Genomic DNA, 19,695 nt, shown 5'->3' with positions numbered 1-19,695 from the left:
GCAGCAGATCAGGCAACGATTGTGATTGGCTGCCAGAGATTACAACACATCATTACAGCTCACAGATTAGTTTCTAGAGGTTACAGAACATCATTACTGCTCACTAATTGGATTCTAGAGGTTACTGAAAATCATTATTGCTCACTGATTAGTTACTACACATCATAACCTCTCAGTGCAAATTGCGGGTGTGGCCAAACTGCACTAGCATTGAGGGGTGCACTATGTACAGAGTGCAGGGTTGGGGGTGCGCTTTGTGCAGAGTGCAGGGGTGAGGTGGGTGCAGAGTGCAGGGGTGAGGTGGGTGCAGAGTGCAGGGGTGAGGTGGGTGCACAGTGCAGGGCTGAGGTGGGTGCAGAGTGCAGGACTGAGGTGGGTGCAGAGTAAGGTAAGTGCAGAGTGCAGGGGTGAGGTGGGTGCAGATTGCAGGGGTGAGGTGGGTGCAGAGTGCAGGGGTGTGGTGGGTGCAGAGTGCAGGGGTGTGGTGGGTGCAGAGTGCAGGAGTGAGGTGAGTGGAGGACTGAGATGGGTGCAGAGTGCAGGGCTGAGGTGGGTGCAGAGTGCAAGGATGAGGTGGGTGCAGAGTGAGGTGAGTGCAGGGGTGAGGTGGGTGCAGAGTACAGGGGTGAGGTGGGTGCAGAGTGTAGGGGTGTGGTGGGTGCAGAGTGCAGGGGTGTGGTGGGTACATAGTTTAGGGGTGAGGTGAGTGCAGGGGTGAGGTGGGTGCAGAGTGCAGGAGTGAGGTGGGTGCAGGGTGCAGGAGTGAGGTGGGTGCAGGGTGCAGGACTGAGGTGGGTGCAGGGTGCAGGACTGAGGTGGGTGCAGAGTGCAGGACTGAGGTGGGTGCAGAGTGCAGGACTGAGGTGGGTGCAGAGTGCAGGGGTGAGGTGGGTGCAAAGTGCAGGACTGAGGTGGGTGCAGAGTGCAGGGGTGAGGTGGGTGCAGAATGAGGTGTCTACAGAGTGCAGGGGTGAGGTGGATGCAGAGTGCAGGGGTGAGGTAGGTGCAGAGTGCAAGGGTGAGGTGGGTGCAGAGTGCAGAGTGAGGTGGGTGCAGAGTGCAGGGGTGAGGTGGGTTCAGACTGAGGTGGGTGCAGAGTGAAGGACTGAGGTGGGTGCAGAGTGCAGGGGTGAGGTGGGTGCAAAGTGCAGGACTGAGGTGGGTGCAGAGTGTAGGGGTTAGGTGGATGCAGAGTGCATGGGTAAGGTGGGTGCAGAATGCAGGGGTGAGTTGGGTGCAGAGGGAGGTGGGTACAGAATGCAGAGTGAGATGAGTGCAGAGTGAGGTGGGTGCAGAGTGCAGGGGTGAGGTGGATGCAGAGTGCAGGGGTGAGGTGGGTGCAGAATGCAGGGGTGAGGTGGGTGCAGAATGCAGGGGTAAGGTGGGTGCAGAGTGAGGTGGGTGCAGAGTGCAGTGTGAGGTGGGTGCAGAGTGAGGTGGGTGCAGAGTGCAGTGTGAGGTGGGTGCAGAGTGAGGTGGGTGCAGAGTGCAGTGTGAGGTGGGTGCAGAGTGCAGTGTGAGGTGGGTGCAGAGTGAGGTGGGTGCAGAGTGCAGGGGTGAGGTGGATGCAGAGTGCAGGGGTGAGGTGGGTGCAGAATGCAGGGGTGAGGTGGGTGCAGAATGCAGGGGTAAGGTGGGTGCAGAGTGAGGTGGGTGCAGAGTGCAGTGTGAGGTGGGTGCAGAGTGAGGTGGGTGCAGAGTGCAGTGTGAGGTGGGTGCAGAGTGAGGTGGGTGCAGAGTGCAGTGTGAGGTGGGTGCAGAGTGCAGTGTGAGGTGGGTGCAGAGTGAGGTGGGTGCAGAGTGCAGTGTGAGGTGGGTGCAGAGTGCAGTGTGAGGTGGGTGCAGAGTGCAGTGTGAGGTGGGTGCAGAGTGCAGTGTGAGGTGGGTGCAGAGTGAGGTGGGTGCAGAGTGCAGTGTGAGGTGGGTGCAGAGTGAGGTGGGTGCAGAGTGCAGTGTGAGGTGGGTGCAGAGTGAGGTGGGTGCAGAGTGCAGTGTGAGGTGGGTGCAGAGTGAGGTGGGTGCAGAGTGAGTTGGGTGTAGAGTGCAGTGTGAGGTGGGTGCAGTGTGAGGTGGGTGCAGGGGTGAGGTGGGTGTAGAGTGCAGTGTGAGGTGGGTGCAGAGTGCAGTGTGAGGTGGGTGCAGGGGTGAGGTGGGTGCAGAGTGCAGTGTGAGGTGGGTGCAGAGTGCAGTGTGAGGTGGGTGCAGAGTGAGGTGGGTGCAGAGTGCAGTGTGAGGTGGGTGCAGAGTGAGGTGGGTGCAGAGTGCAGTGTGAGGTGGGTGCAGAGTGCAGTGTGAGGTGGGTGCAGTGTGAGGTGGGTGCAGGGGTGAGGTGGGTGCAGAGTGCAGTGTGAGGTGGGTGCAGAGTGCAGTGTGAGGTGGGTGCCGAGTGCAGTGTGAGGTGGGTGCAGAGTGAGGTGGGTGCAGAGTGCAGTGTGAGGTGGGTGCAGAGTGAGGTGGGTGCAGAGTGAGGTGGATGCAGAGTGCAGTGTGAGGTGGGTGCAGAGTGAGGTGGGTGCAGAGTGCAGTGTGAGGTGGGTGCAGAGTGAGGTGGGTGCAGAGTGAGGTGGGTGCAGAGTGCAGTGTGAGGTGGGTGCAGTGTGAGGTGGGTGCAGGGGTGAGGTGGGTGTAGAGTGCAGTGTGAGGTGGGTGCAGAGTGAGGTGGGTGCAGAGTGCAGTGTGAGGTTGGTGCAGAGTGAGGTGGGTGCAGAGTGCAGTGTGAGGTGGGTGCAGAGTGAGGTGGGTGCAGAGTGCAGTGTGAGGTTGGTGCAGAGTGAGGTGGTGCAGAGTGCAGAGGTGTGGGTGCAGTGATGTGGTGCAGAGTGATTGTGGGGGGTGCAGAGTGAGGGTGGGTGCAGAGTGCAGGTGAGGTGGTGCAGTGTGGGTGTGAGGTGTGCAGTGTGAGGTGGGTGCAGAGTGCAGTGTGGAGTGGGTGCATGCAGGTGCGTGGGTGAGTGGTGGAGTTGGATGAGTGAGTGGGTGCAGGGGAGGTGGAGTGCAGTGTGAGGTGGGTGGGTGCAGTGTGAGTGGGTGGAGTGTGAGGTGGGGAGTGATGTGTGGGGGTGCAGAGTGAGGTGGGTGCAGAGTGAGGTGGGAGGTGTGAGTGCTTGTGGGAAGGGTGGTGGATGTGGGGGGTGTGAGGTGGGTGAGAGTGCGATGTGGTGAGTGTGGGTGGTTGCGAGTGTGGGGGGTGCAGAGTGCAGTGTGGTGGTGCAGAGTGAGGTGGGTGCGAGTGAGAGTGAGGTGGGTGCAGAGTGAGGTGGGTGAGAGTGCACGTGAGGTGGGTGCAGAGTGAGGTGGGTGCAGGAGTGGAGGTGGGTGCATGAGTGAGGTGGGTGCAGAGTGAGGTGGGTGCAGAGTGAGGTGGGTGCAGAGTGAGGTGGGTGCAGAGTAAGGTGGGTGCAGAGTGAGGTGGGTGCAGAGTGAGGTGGGTGCAGAGTAAGGTGGGTGCAGAGTAAGGTGGGTGCAGAGTGCAGAGGTGCACAGCTCTACTCCCACCCAGATTTCAATACAGAGCTACACTCCCCCTAAGTACAAGGCAGTCCTCCCACAAAGCCCCCCCCCCATTCCAGTACAGAGGAAAACTCTGTGTACTCACAGCATGTTGTCCTCCGATGTCCGTGGAGCCTGCCAGTCCCAGAAGCAGCTTCCCCTGTGCAGAGTCCCCGCCCCCTTCCTCCTCTGCTCCCATAGATCGTGTGTGTACCCGAGGGATGAGAACAGCCGCCGGAAGAGGAGCGCTGTCACTTGGAAAAACACAAGCCGTGCTTGTGTATTTCCAAGTGACAGTAGCAAGCAGCCAGCATGCGACCAGCACCGGAGGTGGCCGAACTCCGGCGGGCAGTGCAGGGTTTAAGGGACGGGCAGCGCAGGGCCCCCAACAATGACAGGGCCCTGGGCAGATGCCCCTTTTGCCCCGCGGTAAAGACGGCCCTGTTCACTCCCCTCCTTACATCAGTGACCCCCCTCAGACTGGCTTGGCGGCACTGTCACTGACCTCCTCTCAGGTGCACCGTGCAGGGCTCAGTCAGATGGCTCCATCTTGGCGGCTCTGGTTTTATTCTATAGTCTCCTCTTCACAGTCCACACATGTCTGTCTCTTCCCGTAACCCCCAACCCCCCAGCACTCCCACTCTTGACTCCTTTCTAGGATCCCCTCAATCAGGGGTGTTGCTAGGTCTACAAAAGATCTGGGGCTAGTGCCCATAGCAGCGAAGTAAAGAAAGTCATATGCTTGGACGGGAATACATATGTATATACATGTGTGTGTATATCCCTAGAGAGCCTCCTCCTTACATCAGAGTCCCCAGAGAGCCAGCCCCTTGCATCAGGGTCCCCAAAGAGCCCCCCCTTACATCAGGGTCCCCAGAGAGCCTCCCCTCCTCTTGGGAACCCCTGAAGAGACTTGGGGCTATGGGCCCCAGATTCGGGGCTATATCCCCAAAAGCCACCCCCTAGGGACGCCACTGCCCTCAATCACTCTCCTGCTCACTGCACCACAACACAATGTGCCTCTGTGTTCTATGGCAGGACTCTATACAGGCACGCTGCTACTTGTAGTTCCTCCGGTGCCATGTCGCAGTCATTCCAGGACAAAGAGGTGATTACACACAGTGAGGCCTCCTCTCATCTGTCACCGAATGAGTCCTCCTCCTCCCCCCCGTTACCCCTGGCTGCTTGGCTCCTCCGCCTACGATGAGGGCACTGCAGGACAGGAGTCACCGGCAGCCGTGGTCTCTCTCGCTCGATCGTTTATTCAAAAATGGCGGGCGGCGCAATTAGGTTACGTGTATGCGCCGCTCGGCCGAGCGCATATGAGCTTTCCCGAGTCCGGCCAGCTTCGGAACAGCACATGCGCAGTTGAATGGTCGGCTCGCGGCTATCTTTTTTACGGGCACCTGTGCCCGTAACAGACTTTAACGGGCAGCCCGAAAAAGGGGTTAAATTCACGGGCTGCCTGTAAATCTACGGGCGGTTGGCAACACTGCCCTCACCTATAACTGGCCTTTGCAGCAAAGAGCACATGGAAGGGCAACGCATGCAAAACAAAACCAAAGAAATTCCCTGTTCAACTTACCGACCAGCCTGCAAACAACCACATTATCCTGTCTAACAGTATGCGTTAAAAACAGGGGTTTCGTTTGCACACATTTGCAAATATATGCGTAAGCTGCAGAGCCCCTCCACAACACCCCAGGGCAAATGATTCATGTAGCATTTACATTCTGGAATCCATCTTCCCTCAGCTCAAGCATTCATGCAGGAGGGGTGCTTAGCTGAGTAAACCCCTCTTGGAGAGTCCTGGGATGTATGACATAATTTGCCTAGGCAAGAAACCAGGAAGTAGCTAAAGAAATGTAAAATAAAAATTTAAAGCGGAGTTCCACCCAAAAATGGAACTTCCGCTTTAAGGGAGGTGGCCTCCAGACATGCCACATTTAGCATGTCATTTTTTGGGGGGGGGGGGGACGGCACCCTCTTTTCAGAGGGTTCCAGCTCCCACTTCCTCCCGGCGCACTGCGGCACCGGAAAGGAGATCACCTCTCCCCCTCCCTCTCGGCCATCATCTGAGACACGTCACAGGTCCCAGATGATTGCCCGGCCAGTTGCGGCGCGTGGCGCGGCTCGTCCATGCGCAGTTGGTGCCCGGCTGTGAAGCCACAGCCAGGGGCCCACACTTACAATGCCGGTGCCGCAGAGAGGAGGGGGAGACGAGCGGGGCTTCGCTCCCCGCATCGCTGAACCCTGGGACAGGTAAGTGTCCGATTATTAAAAGTCAGCAGCTGCAGTATTTGTAGCTGCTCACTTTTAATTTTTTTTTTTAGCAGAACTCCGCTTTAAAACAAGTAAATATGACATACTTTCCTATCTATTTACTAATGTTAGCAGAATGAGGATTAAAAATAATCAATGTTAATTGGAAGATTGAAGTTCCACTTTATTAAGTAATGACAATCATAAATGTGAACATACAGATTGATAGTTGCATTGTAAGGGTTGCTGTGGTCCATAGGGGTGTACATAGGGGTGTACAAAGGGGTATACATAGGGGTGTACATAGGGGTGTACAAAGGGGTGTACATAGGGGTGTACAGAGGGGTGTGCAGAGGGGTGTACATAGGGGTGTACAGAGGGGTGTACATAGGGGTGTACATAGGGGTGTACAAAGGGGTGTACATAGGGGTGTACATAGGGGTGTACAGAGGGGTGTACATAGGGGTGTACATAGGGGTGTACATAGGGGTGTACAGAGGGGTGTACATAGGGGTGTACATAGGGGTGTACAGAGGGGTGTACATAGGGGTGTACATAGGGGTGTACAGGTATGAGAGCTGAAGAGATGACGGAATCCGCCTCCCATTGGAGACTTTTTATATCTTGTGCTGGCTGCTCTCTCCGGAGACGTCTTTGTGTTCCTTCTTAGCAGAGCCGATTTTTAGATTTTGGAACAGAATATTTTATGATCTGCCGGAAATGGCTATTAAATAATGTATTTCGGGAAAGCTTATTTCGGTAACACTTAATTCTACATTATCTTTGTGAATATTCTTCAATCCCCGCAAGAAGTTTAAACTGGAAAGTGCAGGGAAAAGTGAAAAGTGAAGTAAGTCATTCTATGAGAGTCCGTCATTACTGGGCTTATGTAAGGATTATATATATATGCATTATTTAAAGGCAAACTCCAGGATATCATGAAATATATATAAGTCTTCAATCACACCAAATCCGACCTTGAAATCGTGCGACTTCACATTTTCAAAACCGCCTGTCAGGTGCGACTTGGCTGACCTCTGTGCGATTTCATGCACAAATGTCTATGCAAGTCGTACATCATATCTGCAAAAATAATGCATGAACTTCTTTTTCAAATCGTAGGGGCACTACAAAGTCGGCGTCGCACCTATTTGAACAGTTTCATTGCCAACAATAGGGTGCGACTTGTCATGCAATTTGGGCCTTTCAAATCGCACCGGTGTAACCGGGGGCTAAAGAGCTGTTTTACCTGCCAAAGGATTTGTATTTCTGGCCATCCAGTCCTGAGATTTATATAGCTGTCTCACACAGCACACTCTGTCTAGAATGGGAGGAGGCCTGATTTTTCTTTGCAGAAGTTAAAATGTTACTTAACCCACATCAGTAAAATCAGTCTGTATATGCAGTAAAGCATGCTTGTTATATGCAAAGTGGAAACTAAGGGGTTAATTCTTCACATTTTGTAAAAAGGCAGTTTGATCCTGTCTTCTCTGATCCTCCCCTTCTTCCACAACCCCCAATCCATCTCCTGATAGTATGCCTTGGAGTCACTCTGCACATGCTCAGTTTTGTGTATTGCTAGAGAGTTTTTTTTTTACTTGAGAGGTTGCATGTGATCAGCACAGGGCCAGTTAGCACTGTCCAGATAAATGGTCAGGAGTCATGCAGCCTCATAGGACAGTCAGAGGAGAATGGAAACTCCTCCTACAAGCTTTAAGCAGACACTGATAGAAGTCAGAAGACTGCTATATACTGCTGATGAGAAAAGGTATTAGGCAGTTTATATTTATTAAAACTATTGCATTTCCATGTTCTGTGAACTGAGAGACCAGATATAGTGAATGCAGGGTCCTGGGTTTAGTAACACTTCTAGGTCTTGTCCCTCCCCCAGCCTGTGATTGGACAGTAAAAGGTGAAGCAGCAGATTGATGAGCTGATAAATTGGGGTGTCACTCTTCAGCTATACAGCGTGAAATACACAACTGGCAAATTACAAATATCTAGGCAGGAAAGCAGTATATTTTAAATTAGCTGCTTGCCTAAGTTAGGCTGAATTCATGCTATGGGGGAAATTTACTACAACGGGTGCACTTAAAATCTGGTGCAGCTGTGCATAGTAACCAATCAGCTTCTAACTTTAGCTTGTTCAATTAGGCTTTGACAATAAAACCTGGAAGCCGATTGGTTTCTCTATGCAGAGCTGCACCAGATTATGGCGGGTTCCAGTCTTCGTATATCTCCCCCTATAAACGCACGCATAAATGCACTGTTCACATGCACATTGTTGCACGTTGTAGAGCTACATGAATAGGGCATCCCATTCAATTCAACGGGCAGCCTTATACACTAAAAACATGGCAGAGTAGCTCATGTACCTTTTGAGCTTCATGCACATTTTAACTGCACATGTTGGTGCGTTGGTACATCGCATGATTTCCATTTTTTCAGAATCTGGTGCAGTTTTGCATTGTAGCCAATCAGCTTCTAACTTCACCTTGTTAAATTAAGCTCTGACAATAAAACCTGGAAGCTGACTGGTTGTTTGTAGAGCTGCACCAGATTTTGCACTCTCCAGTTTTGGTAAATAACCCCCAAAGTGACATTTCATTTAGTTCTGCTGGCCGCAGCACGATGAGAGGCAGTGGATTGCATCGCACTTGTTGCGCTGAAAGAAAAGTAATGCATATTGTACTTTTATTAGTGCACATCACTGTAATGCAATGGTACAAACTGGTGGCCTGGTAGAAGACAAGGCACTTTAACTTGTCTTGCGGTGGGACTGCACTGGCGCCCAGTCCCTCTGCACCAGGTGTAAATGGGACCAACTGACCATATTCATACACCTGTGACCACCATAGGAGAGATTTGTCAGATGATTTGTATTATTTAAGTGTTTTTTTTTTCCTCAGACACCATCCTGTCTGTGACAATTACAATCCCAGAGAAAGTGGTTGTGGGCAAAGTGGGGTCCAACGTCATCCTGCCATGCACATACTCCACCACCGTCGGCAGTCAGTTTGTAGTGGAGTGGAAGTTCGCCCCTGGAAACACTCAGCCAACAAACGGCAAACAGGTCAGTGGTCCTGTTTCCCTCTTTTTAAATGTATGTATAGGATATTTGTACACCATGCCAGGCAGCTGCCACAAAGCTAAAAAAGAGCATTATATATATATATATACACAGTCAAACTTTGGATTGCGAGTATAATTCGTTCCAGAAACATGCTTGTAATCCAAAGCACTTGTATATCAAAGCGAATTTCCCCATAAGAAATAATGGAAACTCAAATGATTAGTTCCACACCACAACAATTTATTCATAGGTCCTTCCGTTTTATAGTCCATATAAAAATATTATAGCAATGTGACCAGGTTGTGCTACTTGTATATCAAGACATCGCTTGTATATCAAGTCAACATTTATTTAAAAATTTTGCTTTTCTTGCAAAACACTCTCAAAATAAGTTACTCTCAAACCAAGGTTTTAATATATATATATATATATATATATATATATATATATATATATATATATATATATATATATATATATATATATATATATATATATATATATATAAATATATATATATATATATATATATATATATATATATATATATATATATATATATATATATATATATATATATATATATATATATATATCGCACTACTCCCGTAGGAGCTGCTGAATTTGTTGTACAATCTGCCATTCACCCTGCTCCCATCCCTTTTTCAGTCCTTAGACCAGTGATGGCAAACCTTGGCACCCCAGATGTTTTAGAACTACATTTCCCATAATCCTCATGCACTCTGCACTGTAGATGAGCATCATGGGAAATGTAGTTCCAAAACATCTGGGGTGCCAAGGTTCGCCATCACTGCCTTAGACAAACAACAACAGTCAAGTACTCCTTTTTCTTTGCTTTTATTGGTGGGATGAAACTTTGAGAGATATCAGGGATGTATGAGATGCCCATGAAGAGTTCAGAAGGATAGGTTATCATCCATGGCCTTACCCTTAATTATGTATTTCCCCTGTCCAGTCCTTACTGCAGACTATTACTTTCAGTTAACAAGACTAATCACTCTGAATAATTCCCTTGTATTGACACATAATAAATGACTGACTATTGCTCCAGCCCGTTCATTATTGTCCATACTGTGTTCCACATTCACACAGTTTGTTACGCTACTCTCTCCAGCGCTTCTACTTCTTCAAACGTTACACTGACCTTCTCCTTATATCAAAGTCCTGTGTTCCCCAGTCACAGGAATCCGATAAGCTGGTTCACTTCCTCCGCTTTACTCCTACTTCCTCCACTTGATCCTCTTTACAATCAAGCACTCTGTTCCCCGACCACAGAAACCTGATGCACTCCAAGGAGATGAAGATCCTCCACTTTAGCTCCTTCCCCTGCGGCTCCTCCATCCCTCCTCCGCGCACACGGCACAACCCCGCATGGGGATGCCCAATATAGCACCTCAGCATGCCATGCTGTCTTTCTTGTCCTCCACCCCTGGAAGCATGTGACCCCAACTTATATAGGAGGCCTGCCCCCTGCCAAAGCAAATGAATGATTGGTCAGAGCCCCCCACATGAGCTGCCTGCATTCTGTCACTAAAACATTTAGGTAGTGGCCACTACATATATATATATATATATATATATATATATATATATATATATATATATATATATATATATATATATTTATTTACACACATATATACCCATATCCCTCCAGAGCACCTTCCAGGTTATTCACTCTCCTCCCTCTTTTTCCCTCTCATCATTTGAAGCCCACTGTATACGTCTATTCTCTCCAACTTCCCTAAGAATCGCTGTGATCTACCGGCCCCCTGGACCATTATTGACTTTCCTTGATGAGTTTTCTGCCTGGTTACCCTACTTTCTGTCTTCAGAAATTCCCACAATCCTTCTCGGTGATTTCAACATCCCTGCTAATACAAGCACTCCTGCTACTTCTAAACTTCTTAGTCTAACCTCTTCATTTGACCTGAAGCAATGGGTACAGGCTTCTACTCACTCTGATGGCAACACCCTTGACCTTGTATTCTCCTACCTATGCACTCCATGCAACTTCTCAAACAATCCTTTTCCTCTCTCCGACCATCACCTTATTAGTTTCTCTCTCTCACCCTGTCTTCCACCACCTTTCCCTCCAATCGCCTAACCATCACCCGTAGAAACTTTTGCAACTTCAACTCCTCTCTCCTCTATTCTGCTACTGACCACCTCTATGACAAAATCTCTCCCCTGTCCTGCCCCAACCAAGCCATGTCTATCTACAATAAATCTCTGTCCTCCACCCTGGACAAGCTCGCTCCCCTCACTACACGCAGAATCAGGCCTCGACCCCTACAACCCTGGCAAACAGATGACTCTAAAATTCTCAAAAAACTTAGTCGCGCTCTTGAGCGTCTGTGGCACAAGACTAAGTCTCTCAAAGACTTCAACCAATACAAATCTGCCCTCCAAAAATACTATTCTTTCCTCCACACTGCCAAGCAGACCTATTTTACAACTCTTATTAACACCTTCTCATCCAGTCCCCATAAACTCTTCTCTACCTTCAACTCTCTACTTTGTCCTCCACCGCCTCCCCCCGCTGATTTACTCACTGCCCAGGAGATTGCTAATCACTTCAAAAACAAGATTGATACAATCCGTGATGAAATCTCCACTCTACAGGTATCTCCCCCAGTTAAGACCCCATGTCAACAGGTACAACCGACACTCCCCTTATTCAAATCTGCTACTACAGACAAAGTTGCTAAACTCCTTTCTATCGCCCACGTAACCACCTGTCCCCTGGACCCTATTTCCTCTCAAATGCTACGGTCGCCCTCTGACTCCATCCTACACTCTCTAACCCACATCTTCAATTTCTCCCTCACCTCTGGCATCTTCCCCAATGCTCTAAAACATGCACTGGTCACCCCCATACTTAAAAAGCCGTCCTTGGACCCTACCTATCTTAACCTACGCCCTATCTCCTTGCTCCCATTTTCCTCTAAACTCCTTGAATGCCTGGTTTACAACCAACTGAGTGACCACATCATTAAGAATAACCTTCTTGATCCCCTTCAATCTGGATTTCGCCCTCAACACTCCACAGAAATTGCTCTTTTAAAACTCACAAATGACCTACTAAAACCTACTAAAACTGCAAAAAACAACGGACACTATTCTGTACTCCAACTTCTGGACCTTTCAGCTTCCTTTGACACGGTTCACCACCCCCTCCTCCTCAAAAAACTTTACTCCCTCGGTCTCCATGACTGTGCTCTTCAGTGGCTCTCATCCTACCTGTCCCAATACACCTTCAGTGTCACTTACAATTCTACTTCCTCCACTCCTCGTCCCCCAAGGTTCTGTTCTTGGACCTCTTTTATTTTCCATCTACATTTCTTCCCTGGGTCAGCTGATAGCCTCTCACGGCTTTCAATATCATTTCTACGCTGACAACACACAAATCTATCTCTCCACCCCTCAACTCACTCCATCAGTCTCCTCATGCATCAGTAACTTACTAACAGACATATCTGTATGGATGTCACACCACTTCCTCAAACTCAACTTGTCCAAAACCAAGCTTATAATATTTCCTCCGCCACGTGCCTCTTCCCCTGACCCTCTGTCAAGAGCAATGGCACAACCATCCACCTGTCCCCACATGTCAGGGTACTAGGTGTTATCCTGGACTCTGAACTTTCCTTTCAGCCCCACATCCAATCACTTTCCAAAGCTTGCCGCCTCAACCTCCGCAACATCTCTAAACTACGTCCCTTTCTAGCCAATGAAACCACAAAGCTCCTGATTCACTCCCTGGTTATCTCTCGCCTTGACTACTGCAACTCCCTCCTCATGGGCTTACCTTTAAATAGACTATCCCCCCTTCAGCCCATCATGAATGCTGCTGCCAGACTCATCCACCTTACAAACCGCTCAGTGTCTGCTACCCCCTTCTGCCAATCCCTCCATTGGCTGCCACTCTCCAAACTAATTAAATTCAAATTACTAACAATAAGTTACAAAGCCATCCACAACTCTGCCCCCAGCTACATCATTAGACTAGTCTCAAAATACCAACTATCTAGCTCCCTCATCACCTCCTCCCTTATCCGCCTCCAGGACTTCTCCCGAGCCTCGCCCATCCTCTGGAATTCCCTACCCCAATCTGTCAGACTGTCTCCAAACTTATCCACTTTTAGGCGATCCCTGAAAACTTTCCTCTTCAGAGAAGCCTATCCTGCCTCCATCTAACAACTGCACTATTTTCTCCATTAGCTCATCCCCCTCAGCTATTACCCTTTTGAATAACTTCACCCTTCCTCCTAGATGGTAAACTCTAACAAGCAGGGCTCTCTGATTCCTCCTGTATTGAATTGTATTGTAATTGTAATTGTACTGTCTGCCCTAATGTTGTAAAGCACTGTGTAAACTGTCGGCGCTATATAAATGATAATAAACACATATAAACCCATATAAACACATATACATATTTATATATAAATATATTCATATACACACATACATATTTATACATATCATATAAACATGTATACATATTTATATATATATATATATATATATATATATATATATACATATATTTATACAGTGCACAAGTATTCACGCCCTTTGAAATTTTCCACATTTTGTCAATTTACAACCACAAACATAAATGTATTTTATTGGGAATATATGTGATAGACCAACACAAAGTAGCACATAATTGTGAAGTGGAAGGAAAATGATAAATGGTTTTCAAAATTTTTTACAAATATGTGAAAAGTGTGGTGTGCATTTGTTCAGCCCCCTTTACTCTGATACCCCTAACTAAAATCTAGTGGAACCAATTGCCTCCAGAGGTCACCTAATTAGTAAATAGAGTCCACCTGTGTGTAATTTAATCTCAGTAAAAATGCAGCTGTTCCGTGAAGCCCTCAGAGGTTTTTTAGAGAACCTTAGTGAAGAAGCATCATCATGAAGGGCAAGGAACACCCTCCAGACAGGTCAGGGATAAAGTTGTGGAGAAGTTTAAAGCAGGGTTAGATTATAAAAAAATATCCCAAGCTTTGAACATCTCACGGAGCACTGTTCAATCCATCATCCGAGAATTGAAAGAGTATGGCACAACTGCAAACCTACCAAGACATGGCCGTCCACCTAAGCTGACAGGCCGGGCAAGGAGAGCATTAATCAGAGAAGCAACCAAGAGGCCCATGGTAACTCTGGAGGAGCTGCAGAGATCAACAGCTCAGGTGGGAGAATCTGTCCACAGGACAACTATTAGTTGTGCACTCCACAAATCTGGCCTTTGTGGAAGAGTGGCAAGAAGAAAAGCCATTGCTGAAAGAAAGTCATAAGAAGCCCCGTTTGCAGTTTGCAAGAAGCCATGTTGAGGACACAGCAAACATGTGGAAGAAGATGCTCTGGTCAGATGAGACCAAAATTGAACTTTTTGGCCCAAAAGCAAAACGATATGTGTGGCGGGAAACTAATACTGCATATCACCCTGAATACACCACCCCCACCGTGAAACATGGTGGTGGCAGCATCATGTTGTGGGATGCTTTTCTTCAGCAGGGACAGGGAAGCTGGTCAGAGTTGATGGGAGAATGGATGGAGCCAAATACAGGGCAATCTTAGAAGAAAACCTGTTAGGGTCTGCAAATGACTTGAGACTGGGGTGGAGGTTCACCAGCAGGACAACAACCCTAAACATACAGCCAGAGCTACAATGGAATGGTTTAGATCAAAGCATATTCATGTGTTAGAATGGCCCAGTCAAGGTCTATACCTAAATCCAATTGAGAATCTGTGGCAAGACTTGAAAATTGCTGTTCACAGATGCTCTCCATCCAATCTGACAAAGCTTAAGCTATCTTGCAAAGAAAAATGGGCAAAAATGTCACTCTCTAGATGTGCAAAGCTGGTAGAGACATCCCCAAAAAGGCTTGCAGATGTAATTGCAGTGAAATGTGATTCTACAAAGTATTGACTCAGGGGGGCTGAATACAAATGCACGCCACACTTTTCATATATTTTATTTTTAAAAATTTGAAAACCATTTATCATTTTTCCTCCACTTCACAATTATGTGCCACTTTGTGTTGGTCTATCACATAAAATCCCAATAAAATACATTTACATTTAAATACAGGCATACCCCACTTTTAAGTACACAATGGGGTTTATTTACTAAATCTGTAAAGTACAAAATCAGGCTCACTTCTGCATAGAAACCAATGAGCTTCTAACCTTGGCTTGTTCAATTAAGCTTTGGTATTAAAACCTGGAAGCTCATTGGTTTTTATGCAGAAGTGAGCCTGATTTTGCACTTTTCAGCTTTAGTAGATAAACCCCATTGTGTACTTAAAAGTGGGGTATGCCTGTACATACATTTAGTAAATTAGGCCAATTGCCTAGTGAGGCAGTATCTTAATTCTGAGGTAAGTACATAGACAATGTACTGTACTGTACTGTATATTACATCTAAATTGAGGGTGGAAGGGGATGCTAGAAGCCAGTTAAAAGTGTTATGCCGCGTACACACGACCGGACTTTACGGCATACTTGGTTCGGTGGACCGGAGTCCGTCGGACAATTCGATCGTGTGTGGGCTCCAGCGGACTTTTTTTCCCCAAAGGTTCGACAGACCTGGAATTGAAACATGTTTCAAATCTTTTCAATGGACTTGAGTCCGGTCGAAAAGTCCGCTCGTCTGTATGCTAGTCCGACGGACAAAAACCAACGCTAGGGCAGCTATTGGCTACTGGTTATGAACTTCCTTGTTTTAGTCCATTCGTACGTCATCACGTACGAATCCGTCAGGCTTTGGTTGATCGTGTGTAGGCAAGTCCATTCATTCGGAAAGTCCGTCGTAAAGTCCGTCGAAAAGTCTGCAGGACAAAGTCTGCCGTAAAGTCCGGTCGTGTGTACGCGGCATTAGCCTGCCTCAGTCTGCCTGTCACTGGACTAGCCTTTCTCAAAATTTTTACCTCAGAGGAATCCTAAAAATTATTTTCGGATCTCCAGGAACCCCTACTAAAACCAATTCATTGGGAGTCAATTGCAAAAATGTCCCTTACAATGGGGGTCAGTAGAAAGAATGTCCCACTTGCTGTGGTAGTCAGGATGCCACCCTTATAGACTAATGGCTAAATAACGTATTGGGGTCATGCTACTGGCTTTGCTAATTGGCAATGGCCCCAGAAATATATAGGAACACTTAAATGTGGGGTCATTAAGCCACAGCTCAGGGAACCCACGCATCTCCCACTCGGGACCATGATGCCCATTATTATCAGATATGAAATAGCCAAAAATTGTGTTTAATTTCAATTTTATGATCTTTTTTCAAACCAAAGAAAAGGAAGATATGCATACAGAGTATCATTACAAATACAAAGGTGCAGGAGTAGATGTATGTACCACATGTGTGACAAAATTGAGGGATCCAAAGAGAGTATGGGACTGATTTACTAAAACTAGAGAGTGCAAAATTTGGTGTAGTTCTGCATGAAAACCAATCAGCTTCCAGTTTGTTTGTTTTTTTGTCAAATCTTAATTGAACAAGCTGAAGTTAGAAGCTGAGTGGCTACCATGCACAGCTGCACCAGATTTTGCACTCTCCAGTTTTAGTAAATCAACCCCTATATGAGAGAGAAGGTATATATAACATTGTAAATAAGAAAAGGAGACGTGACGTCAAAAACTCTGTCAGCGTATCAACATATCTCATAAGTCAAAAGTAGAGAATCAACTGATCAGCCAACCAAAAATTGAATTCCTATTACAGGGGATACCTAAACCTGAACCTGTTTCCTAAAGCGGAGCTCCACCAAAAGGGGAAGCTCCGCTTGTCTGCCTTCTCCCCCCTCCACTCCCACATTTGGCACCTTTTGGGGGAGGAGAACAGGTACCTGGTTTTAACAGGTATCCTCTCCCACTTCCGGCTGAGTTCGCCGGAGCAAACTCAGCCAGAAGTTTGTCCCTCCCTCCTCCTTCCCCCGCAGCTGGCCCATTCACAGAGCGCAGCACGCAAGGCTTTATTGCTGGTTTCCCTTAGTGGAGATGGCAGCAGCAGCACCCGATAGCCAATTGAAAAATCAGCCAGGGTGAGGACACCGGTGGATTCCTGGACAGGTAAGTGTCCTAATATTAAAAGTCAGCAGGTACAGTATTTGTACCTGCTGACTTTAAATTTTTTCTGAAGGAGCTCCACTTTAATGCAAAAGTCTGAGAAAATTAGTCAACCAATCACACTAGCGGGAAATGACGTTTCTGATGTCGTTCTGTACATCTGCAGTGTATTGAATGCTTTGAGATTGCCATATTACATTACATTTTTTAGAATATTACATTCACTTCAGATTGAATTTTTTAACAATCATTTACAAAATGGCTTGTGTTTTTTATATGCTACAGTATATTGTTTTATTTTTTATTTTTTTTTGTTTTGTTTTTTTGTTTTTTCTTACAAAAGTGAAGTTCTCCTATATGTTTTTAAAGATGCAAGCTTTCAGGACACCTTAGGTTCACACCTAAGCATTTTGTAGCACGAATCTTGAACGCACATTTTGCCGCTCGTTTATGCGCAGTTTAACAAGTCATGTCATAGATGATACTGTTCTCTATAGGTTAATACAAATACACCTGAAGCTCAAACGCTGTAACACAACAACATGCATAAACGTGCATTAAAAGGCGCAACAAAATGGTCAAAAACGTGATCCCCAAGTGTGAATGCAGCCTTTGGATCCCTCCAGCAGACTTTTTATAATCTAGAGTGTGTTGTAGGTTGTCCATGGGAAATATTGTTATTGACTTTTTATTTTATTACTTAGATTTATTACTACTCAGGAGGGTCAACATACAAGCCAGGATCTCAGGCTGACAGACTAAGCAGTGTCCAGAAACAGCCATCCTCCGGAGTGGCATCCATCCAGTTGAATAATATCGCCTGGTCAGATAATGGCTCCTACATCTGCGAAGTGAACAACCCACCAGATTTCAGCGGCACTGGCTCCGGCATTGTACAGCTCTCGGTTCTGGGTAAGATTCAGGAAGTAGAAGGCTGATGTAGGGTGTTGGATCTCTTGATAGGAGCCCACCTGACTCCTGAGCTGGGGCACACCCGACCCCTGGTTGAGACTACCGTCTCCTGGCTGGCTTTCTGTCTCCAAAATGGGAGCCTTGAGCTATGCTCAGATTTGGATTATAATGACTCTGCACGCACACAAGCTGCAGGCATCCAGCAAAACCCAGACACAGGATTTAAGGTTCTGTCCCTCCCAAAACACTTTGGAGCTTTCAAACTCCAAGACCTGATCCAGGCTTACTAAAAAGCCGGGGAAACTCAAAACACAGCTTTCTCTACTCACAAGCACCCTGGAGTTTCTCCAATTGCAACTCTGATGCCGCGTACACACGATCAGACTTCTCGACGGAAAAAGATATGACGGCTTTTCCGACAGGATTCCGCTCAAGTTTGCCTTGCATACACACGGTCACGCAAAAGTTCGCTGAACTTAGGACCGTCAAGAATGCGGTGACGTACAACACTATGACGAGCCGAGAAAATTAAGTTCAATGCTTCCGAGCATGCGTCAAATTGTTTCCGAGCATGCATAGGAATTTTGCGCGTCGGAATTGCCACAGACGATCGCATTTTCGGTTAGGAACTTTTGCCGACCGAAAAATTGAGAGTATGCTCTCAATCTTTTGCTGGCTGGAATTCGGCCAGCAAAAGTCCGATGGAGTATACACACGGTCGCATTTCCCGACGAAAAACTCTCATCGGTCTTTTGCAGGCCAAAATTCCGATCGTGTGTACGCGGCATGAGGATCCTGTGTTGTTTTCTCTTATGTTTTCACTGTGGCAAAGCCTCGCACTGTCACAACAAGGATATACTAAACAATATTAGGAAGTCAAGTACAGATAGGAAATATAGGAAGATGATATAAAAAATTTAACTATGAGAATATTTAAAAAATGTTTTTTTTAAATGCATACAGTACTCAGTTTTGGGTTTGACAGCAGTGCTGGGATTGAGAATTGGGATTTCTTGACATCATCCTTCATCTATCTTCCATCCATGGAGGATACGTCCATGGTGTGCATTTGTGCAAAGGTCTCCCCATGTCTAATTTTGAGTAAACATTTATTATTATAAAAGCAAGTACAGTAAAACCTCGGATTACGAGCATAATTCATTCCAGAAACATGCTTGTAATCCAAAGCACTTGTATATCAAAGCGAATATCCCCATAAGAAATAATGAAAATTCAAACGATTCGTTCAGCAACCATTTATTCATAAGTCCTTTTATAGTCAATATAAAAAGATTATAGCAATGTGACCAGGTTGTGTAACTATAAAACGTCCATCCACAAATGGAAGACTCCACAAGGGGATTAGAAGCAAAATCCAGCAGGAGCAACAGAGTATAAAAGAGAAGAGAGGCACCTCTAAGTGTAGCAATATGTTGCTAAATGTTGTACCTTCATTAAATGTAACCGTATTGCTACACTTAGAGGTGCCTCTCTTCTCTTTTATACTCAATTGTGACATGACGCTACTTGTATATCAAGACATCGCTTGTATATCAAGTCAAAATTTTTTTTTAAATTTTGCTTATCTAGCAAAACGCTCTCAAACCAAGGTTTTACGGTATGCCTGTTTGGGAAAGGAGTTCATGTAGTTTTAATAGTTTTCTGGCCTGGCATGCATTATCGGACAATCAGACAATGTTTTTGTTGGCACAAATGATTTAGTCATGTGTGCCACTTCAGTATACCTTACCACGGCGGGCACAGAGTGTAAACCTATGATGGGATATGGTGGGGAGTTATGGAAGGCAGAGAAGGAGCTGATCATGGGCCATGGTGGAAGAAAGAGAAGACTG

General features: G+C 46.8%; 1 protein-coding gene across 2 annotated transcripts in view; it reads left to right on the top strand.

Moving 5' to 3' along the window:
- The window catches only part of VSIG2 (V-set and immunoglobulin domain containing 2), a 54,053-nt gene that overhangs the window by 9,034 nt on the left and 25,324 nt on the right, over positions 1-19,695 (top strand). For both annotated transcript variants that reach the window (XM_073603222.1, XM_073603223.1), the window contains exons 2-3: positions 8,661-8,824; positions 17,635-17,842. In XM_073603222.1, coding sequence (XP_073459323.1) covers positions 8,661-8,824; positions 17,635-17,842 — 372 coding nt within the window. The remainder of the gene's footprint in view (positions 1-8,660; positions 8,825-17,634; positions 17,843-19,695) is intronic.

The sequence above is a fragment of the Aquarana catesbeiana genome, linkage group LG10 (assembly GCF_042186555.1).
Source record: "Aquarana catesbeiana isolate 2022-GZ linkage group LG10, ASM4218655v1, whole genome shotgun sequence".
NCBI classification, from domain to species: Eukaryota; Metazoa; Chordata; class Amphibia; order Anura; family Ranidae; genus Aquarana; species Aquarana catesbeiana.
Note: the sequence above shows the minus strand (reverse complement) of the source record. Positions and strands in the feature narration are given on the sequence as shown.